General features: G+C 32.5%; 1 protein-coding gene across 1 annotated transcript; it reads right to left on the bottom strand.

The window, feature by feature from the left end:
- Window positions 1–1,115: 1,115 nt before the first annotated feature.
- Window positions 1,116–8,122, bottom strand: LOC145671833 (uncharacterized). The gene is made up of 5 exons (XM_081741059.1): window positions 8,053–8,122; window positions 6,963–7,023; window positions 5,290–5,461; window positions 3,274–3,345; window positions 1,116–1,377 (listed from the first exon to the last, which is right to left on the bottom strand). Exons 2-5 carry the CDS (start codon window positions 7,004–7,006, stop codon window positions 1,270–1,272), a joined length of 396 nt encoding a protein of 131 aa, XP_081597185.1. The 5' UTR covers window positions 7,007–7,023; window positions 8,053–8,122; the 3' UTR covers window positions 1,116–1,269.
- Between the last annotated feature and the right edge of the window lie 693 nt (window positions 8,123–8,815).

Below are 8,815 nucleotides of genomic sequence, written 5' to 3'. Positions count from 1 at the left end.
TGTTTTCACAATTTAGTCAGAATAATTGAAGCTTTGAAACATAATGAATTAAAGATATCATTAAAAAGGAAGTTAATGTAACGAATTTTCCCTAAATTCGAAATTTGGTACATATTAATACGAAATGTGAATTTCCAGTTTTGAAGTGCAATTTGGTCAGAATAGTTGAAGCTTTGAAACATAATGAATTTTAAGATATCATTATAAAGGAAGTTAATGTAACGAATTTTCTCTAAATTCGAAATTTCGTACATATTAATACGAAATGTGAATTTCTAGTTTTGAAGTGTAAATTGTAATTTCTTTATAAGACAAAACATAATGTTATTGTCTCAAAAAGAAAATGATATAGGAAAATCAATGTTACAAGAAAGTAAATCACAAATTGGTAGATTAAAAGACATAAACAATACAAAATTAAGCAATATTTGGACCTATTTCCATCAAATATAATGTCGGTGATTGACGACATTCTGACGGATGAATATATCATTAAAGTGAGAATGGAAATTATACAGGGTTATGGAGAAAAGTAAATAGAAAAAGATTAGCAAAAATAGAATGGAATATTGGATATTAGAGTAAAGACTTATATCAAACTTGATTGAGTGTGATCGGAGAAATGTTTCTGAGGCAATGAGTAACATTTATAACATTTAAACAATTTTTGCGTATTAAGTTTTTTTTTAATCTTTCAGTTTATCGTCTAACGATTATACCCTTAACATTAAGGGAGACGGATTATTAAGGCAAGTGAATGATGATGGAAGAATTGGTGAAATGCGAATGTAGGAGGAAACGGGATTTACCCGAGAAAACTCACGGACACAGTGTTGTCCACCTCAAGGTTACTTGACCGGGATCGAACCAAAGACCCCACGCACCAGAGGTAAGTGTTTACCACTGAGTCACCGTGCAAAATATAAAGTTTTAATCACAAACTTAGTATCCAAAAAAACTTAAATATTTTTATTTCCTTCTATATAACACATCTTAATTTAATATGTAAAAACAATACTCAAGAAATATAAAGAAAATACAAACCTTTTGAATATGGTTTGTGTTCTAGCCATCACTCAAGATCCAAAAAGAATACAAATAAAAGAAATGACAAATATTATTTTATAATTTGCTTCTTTATTGTTAATTAAAGTTACATGATAGTAGAAGGCGAAATGATATATCTACAGAAAGAGACTTTAGAAACAAAAATCGAAATCCTTCATCATGCTTGGATCGTCTTATGTGTTCCATTCTCCATTGTACTCATTACTTTGTGCAAGGAATGGAGTTAGAGTTCTTGCAACAGAAGGTCCCACTTGAAGTTAGTCCTGTGTAAATCCAACCCTTGTTGCACCCATTGTAATATACGGCCACCTGCCAAAGATTTCAATGTTCATAAACTCAAACATGCAGGGAAAGTAATTACATATTGAACATTTATTGATTGTTATTATTATTTTATTATTTCTTAAATTAGTTATTTTTTAACTTACTACTTATTTTCCTTGATAGAATTGATGTTATTGCCTATTGTAATTTATAAGGATATGACCAATAATGCCAAAAAATTGTTTTGTGAAAACGTAAACAGAATATTGGAAAAATAATTTCTGAAGTTAGCAGTTCACAGCAAAGTACCATCAAAACTTACTGTGCAGGAACGTACAATCAAAAAAAACACACATTTTATGATATTTGCAATGCTTTAGGATAAGACATTTTTAAATCTCAAGAATATTTGTTATTTCACTGAGACTAACAGTAGGTATAGATTATGATGCGTTGTACTTTTATGTCTACAGTAAATTCTTCGTCACTACCCATCGCAGACTAGTATGGAAAGTCTTTCAAATAATCAAGGATGATAGATTAGGGAGCACAGTCAGCTTATTGCGAAAGATTATATTTAATATTATCAGCGTGATACTTAGCTACAAAAAAAAATTAGAACTAAGATTTCAAGTAAGTAGAATTGCATATCATCTTAAATCTATAAACATACCTGGTAATATCATAAAACAAGACGTCCAAAATCGTGGTTTAAATAAACTTTACAGAATATTTCAATAATATCGACTATCCTTGGAATTTTAAGTTAAGGGATTGCTGTTTTATTTATTTGACACATAAATTACGACTCAAAATTAAAATAAATTCTTGGCTCGTTATTGTCCGATCATAACTTTGAAGGCTTTCTTCCAGCATATTGCCTTTGATTCATTTAATTAAGTTTAGTTGAACGTTACGTTGCTTGAACGTTATGTCGCTAGTAAACTAACTAAACTGAGAAACGCTCACAAGTGAAATAATATCTATTTGCTTGAGAACAAACTACATGAAAGGCATGGAGTATAAAGTCGTTGAGATTTACCCTATCTCTTATACTATCTATTTATAGGTAGTCTCTCTCGCCTGATGATCTACTCTATCTTATCTTCCAATGTAATTTTTCAATCACCGTCTACATTACAATCAAATTTAGACAGACGTCCTTCTTGTCTAGTTCTTACCCCAGGGGCACACCATCACTGTTGTACCATATTGTAACACTTTGTGGCAATTTTGAACCAGAAGAAGAGAATTGGAAAAGTGAGCGCAGGAATAATACATGATAATGCACATCAACATACATTAAATCTAACGTTGCATAATATACAGCAATATGATTAGATCATCTTTGACCACTCTTCCTAAATCCCCGACACCGCACTTTAACTTCCACCTGTTTCTCTAACTATAGTGATTTGCAGCCGAACAACGTTTCGACAGCTAAACACAGCTCCCGATATTTGTGATATTTCTGTGTTTATTAGTAAACTATCAATGATGCGTATATAAATCTCATAAAAAATATCCACATGGATTAGTTTTCTCTTGGAAGTAAGTTATTTGTTCGCAACTTTCTCAAGTACAATCCATGAGATTTTGTTCATCTTCCATAAAAATATATCTCATTTATAACCCTGGTACGTGACATAAGTATTTTTTTCGTGAAAAATACAAAAGCGAAGTTCACTTTCCAAAGTGACTTTTTTCGGAGGAAGTTTTCCGAAATAACTTTATTTTGTTGTATTTCGCAAATAAATGTCTCAGTAATAACTACACTATAATGTGACTTAGTTTACACAAAGCAAGCAAGTTTAGTACGGTTGTTTGTACTCTATTTTTTATTTTGTATGTTTCTACTACTACTTATTTTAAAATGTTATATTTCATTAGATACTCCTGCATTACAAACATCTGGAGAAAATATATTTCCCAAAGGCTAACCTTAAATCCTTTCTGATTCTCCTTCACCAAGGAACACAGGATCCTGCTGGAAATTGACTTGAATGTGTGGGCCTGAAAAGAGTAAAATACTCACTTTAATTTTGCAATTAGTTTCAAGTTGGAAATCCAGTCTAAATCAAATACTATTCTAAATTAGTACTCGTAATCCTGAACTAACTTCGAAGTAATAATAAAAATAATAGGAAGAATTTCCAAAGTAGCCTTTTACTGTGAACAAAGCATTACTTCTAAAGGTACTGTGCAGAAATTTGTTTCCGGAATAGAGTCGATTAAACAAGTAAATTAACCCTATATAACATGGGTCAAATAGACATGTAAAGTCTTTGAGATAAGCGTTTTCTTCAAGGTTTAAATCAGATCATTTTAAGTTACTGAGTGACTCTAAGTTTCTCTTTTTAAAATGTGCTTTATTTGAGCTTGGTAAAAATCGAAAACACTGGTTAATATACAAATTGAAACCTTGTAGTAACGATGCATTCGAAGGTTAAAAAGATGTTAAATATTTATTTGTGTTTGTGTTTCTATATATTATTTTGTTGAGAAGGACATTTATAGACTGAAAGGTTTGTCTTACAGTGGAGTAATAACATTAAAAGCAAGGAAAATAAAAAGAACAATTGATAAAAGCTTATCCAATGCCTATATACTAAAGGATGCTTTCCTGCATGTCCTTGCGTACTGAAACTAACATTGAAAACTACGTGAGCCTTGAACACTAAAAAACCCAAACTTCCGGACCACAAAACACAAACAGAACTATTTGCAATGTTTTAAATATTAACCTTCTAATATCTAATATGAATGACTCATTTGAATCGCAAGATTCATCAAGTTTGAGGTAAAAAGCACTTTGGAAAGAGATTTTAGATTGGTATGAAAAGAATGGGAGAATAACATAAAGTTTGATCTATGGAAAATTGATAATAAAACTTTCCACAATAGACTGACATAGAATAGAATCTATTAAAATCGTTTTATTTCAACAGCATTGAACCCTTCACTGTCTTAAGTCGCTGTTTAAGTGATTAGGGATCTTAGAATTTTATTTCGTTCCAATTCATGCGAAGCAGTAAACAATTAGCAACGTGCAGCGTGGATTAAAATCATATCAAATGGAAATACCACAAGAGTCGTTATCCAATACTGTTATATCTCATTTAACATACTCTTCAGTACGGTCCCATTGAAATAGTATAGTGATTTTTGAAACATGTTTCCTCAAACAGTAAGTAATATACGATAAAATAAAACTTATTTTAATATATATATCAAGTAACAATGTTTGGATCAGGGTATAAACTGTAGCCATAGATTTCTGAGCAGCAATAGCGTATTTCATTATTATAAATTAGAGAAACATATATAACCTATTCAATGATATTTAATAGCTTCATTTCTACATTTATGACATTATTCGAAATTGGGTTATTAAAATTCATTCAATGATTTAAAATTCGAATTTGAAAAAAAAAAACTAATATTTAATTAGATAAAGACCAATTAGAATGGTAAATATTTACTCTACAGATACAAACAAATCGTTCATAACAACCAATTACACAGGATGCCCTACAATTGAAAATCAATAACAAAGAATCTGACCAGAAGGTTATCAGAATAAATGTTTATCTGCACTCTCAATTCTGTTACAAAGTTTCGAATAATTAATGGAATGCTTATCGTTGGTCTCTCTGTCATTAATAAAATAATTTTTAAGATAGTTTTCAAAGTAGTTGCCTTGACTGGTATGCTCCTTTCATTTACACGCATATTCATTCCATTTTGAAGAAAATTTATCAGTTACGTAGTGAAAAGAAAACAAAATGGAACAATGACATGCACAAGTTTAAAAAGACACTGCATACATGAAAGAAAATTAAAATATAATATTTAATATACAGGTTTCTTGCTTTCAGAAGAAAGATGCCACAGGTTCCTTACTGACATTGTCATAATCCATTAGGATTTAACCGTTCTTAAGAGAGTCGTACTTACTACTGCGACACACTTCTTGCTGCATTTGCTGTAACCTTCCTCATCACAGGTGATTTCGATGTCAACTGGGGTATTCACGATAGGTTGTTCATTACCGATTCCGCTGTCAACTGTGGTGGCATTGAAGACTCCGCACACACACTTCAACTCTGCTTCGTCAACGACGGTAGCCCTAAGAGATATATTGTCCATTAGAGAATGTATGATATATATATATATATATATATATATATATATATATATATATATATATATATATATATATATATATATATATTAGAAAAAATGAAATCTTTGAGTTTTACGTCCCACGGTTATGCCGGTTACGCTAAAGGAGACGGTGATAATGAGAAATGGATGAAATGGTGGAATGAAGAAAGTGGGAGGAAACGGGAGAACCCCGAGAAAACCCACGCACACGGTGTTTGTCCACCACAAAGTTCGCTTGGCGGGGGCTGGGATCGAACCCCGGGACCCCAAGCACCAGAGGTGAACGCTCTACCACTGAGCCACCGCGGCCCCCATATATATATATTAGAGTTTCAAAATATTTTTTCGTATAAGTTGGATTGTGTTACATAAACACTTTTTTTCTCCTTTTAGAAGTTGGAACTCCGAATCATATTTTTTTTATTCAACCTAGTGCCAAAAGACACATTTTATGCAAACGTTCAAAGTTCTTAGATAATATCTTCGAAGAATGAGTCCTTTACATATATATATAACAGTGGGTCCTTTACATACAATGGGTCCTGTGAAGCAATTGCACAGTTATTTAAATTAACACGAAATGCATTTGATATAACAAATATTGGCGATCGAAGCCGACATATAAACCACACACAATTCACCTAAATGTCTGTATGTATTCACAGATATTGCAGGTTAAGTTGCTGTGCGAAATTATGATTGCATGAGAGTCCAATATGGAAGACAAGGTCTGCAATTAGAGTCACTTTGATCTACGAATTTTTTGCTGATCTGACACCAATATCAAAGTAATGTCGTTTTAGTGGAAATACCGTGAATTCCGCTTACCCTAAAGACCTGAAAAATTTAATTCTGAGTCGAAATGCTGGTCATTAGGCTTTTAATATTTTTCGGATAATGCATCATCAACTTATTCCAAGTAGCCAAACTGAAATACGAAAGTCTATACAATTAGTTTTAACGGTTCTGCGATTTTGTTCGTCGTAAAGGACTGGACAGTGGGGTTTGCACCATGATAATGTTCCATATCACACATTCTGTAGAAACCCATCTCCGTAATACACCATACCTTTAATAGCTGGACATTGCCTCATATGACATTATTTTGATCTTTATACTGGAATCCCTGTTAAAAGAATCGATTTGAACTATTCTTACATCCAGGATAAGATGAGGAAACTCCGACGAATTCTGGCTAGCAGAGTTTCCAATACTGTTTCCACCGATGATGAAAAATGTATACATAAGTTGATGTAGCAACAAAATACTTTGAAGGTAACAAGCACGAATAGATAAAAAGTACTTTCTATGACCTTGTAAAGTATCTGAGCAGGAATTAAACGAGTACCCGTTATTTTGGCATTGCTGTTAAAACTTAATCTCCTTTGACTACTTTGTACGGAATTAATGTCAAAACCTTTAAAATGGTAAAGGAATGATAGAAAATATCCCTTTTTACTTACCAAGCGCACGCGAGGATAAGCAGAAGTCCAACTGTGAGCTTCATGTTGGTAGTTCCTGCAACTGAAATGTATAAAATTTATTATGAGATTTTGTTTATCATGAATTAATTTATCATAATTAAATCAGTAAAACTCATAACGAAATAAGTAATATTAGAACGAAAGCTCAAATGAGTATGTAAACGAAAACTACATGTAAGAAAGTTAACGGGGTAATATGGTCTAAACATGTGGAGTTCCTAACCAAACTTTGCTTAAGAACTTTATGGAAGCAGCCTGGTTAAAATTCGTTTGTTCCGAAACAAGATTTATGCAGTTATACTTCCATGGATTTCAGCAATTTAATTATGCTATTTGCTGTTGCGAAGAAGCTATCCAGTAATGTCTCTGGGAAGACGTACTGCTGGTTATGAAGGAGATTGGAATATAATATGAACCTGGACCTTAAAGAAGTGGATGAAGGCACAGTGGTTTATTGGTAGAGCGCTTACCTCTGGTATGTAGAGTCCCTGGTTCGATCCCCGACCAAGCTTATAGTGGACACCATTCTACTTTTGGTTTTTATCGGGTACTCTAGTTTCCTCCCACTTTATCATTCCACCAGTTCTTGCATCATCATTCACTTACTTTAATCATCGTCTCCCGTAGGATAACAGACATAATCGTGAGGCAGAAACTCAAACATTTCATTGCATTTTTAAGAAGTGAAAAATATTACTCCTGATTACAGGCAATTCGGTAAAAAATATTGTTCAGAGAAGAGACGTCATATGTTTTTGATGAAGAAACGATGGGTTTCTTATGCCATAGCGAGTTAGCTGGTTAGCAATAGAATATTAAACACAATTCTCAAGGTGGTATTAAAAGAATTATCATCCTCATATTTAAGGTGTTGTACGATAGCCTACCAGTTATTAAAGAGTGTATACGTAATCCGTATCCTCATACCATTATATAAAATAGCACCCATAAAAGAAAGAAGAGAAATAAAGAAAAACTATTTTTGTTTAACATTTCCCCACACCTTGTTTTAAATAATGTATATATATTCTTTGGACATTAAAATAAAGACAACTCACTATATTCTTACCTAATTGAATATGTAGAAATACCCTGCGATTCAACGTTAAACTATAGACCTGAGTCTTGCGCAGCCTCTGTACTAAGAAGATACAAATGAATAAGTAATAAATATACCAAAACAGAGACAGAGGTTTCCAGTAACGTTATTGTCAGTGTTTCTGAATTTATTTACCATGATTAGACATTCGGTTTCGGATGGGAGCTCTGTATATAAAACCTATATTATATCGCAAAAAAAGTGTAAGAAATCATGTGCAGTAACGTTGACAAAACCTGATGATCAACCATAATAGATAGAACTGATCTAAATAATACAGAATAATAATCTACTTGAAGAGAGCCTTACCTGTGTGTCTTCTTCAAGCAGTGTTCAACACTACAATGAGGGATTTACTTTGAATCCGCTTGTATGTTTGACTCACGTGTCCAATCAAAATTAAAGGAAGACAATCGCCTGACATATCCTAACCAATGAGATTAAGAAATCTAATCAGCAGGTACAATAACTATTTCCAGCCGGATATTGATCATGTTCATAAGTATTTTTTCTCTCCTGATTCACACACATGCTATTATGCTGATATTGAAGGTAGGTATGGTCAACAGGACGTGGTTATTCTTCTTTGGAATTTATGATTTAATATTACCAATAGGAAATATTTAATTACAGGATGAAAGACGAAATCTAATACTTTATTGTCTTAATGATCTTGGTACAAGACAATATGATATACGTTGCTGCTTAACTATCTTTTCCTCTTTCAGATAGT

Source organism: Thermobia domestica, chromosome 15 (assembly GCF_964235325.1).
Source record: "Thermobia domestica chromosome 15, izTheDome1.hap1.1, whole genome shotgun sequence".
Lineage (NCBI taxonomy): Eukaryota > Metazoa > Arthropoda > Insecta > Zygentoma > Lepismatidae > Thermobia > Thermobia domestica.
The sequence above is the reverse complement of the archived record's forward strand: the minus strand, read 5'-3'. Positions and strand labels throughout refer to the sequence as shown.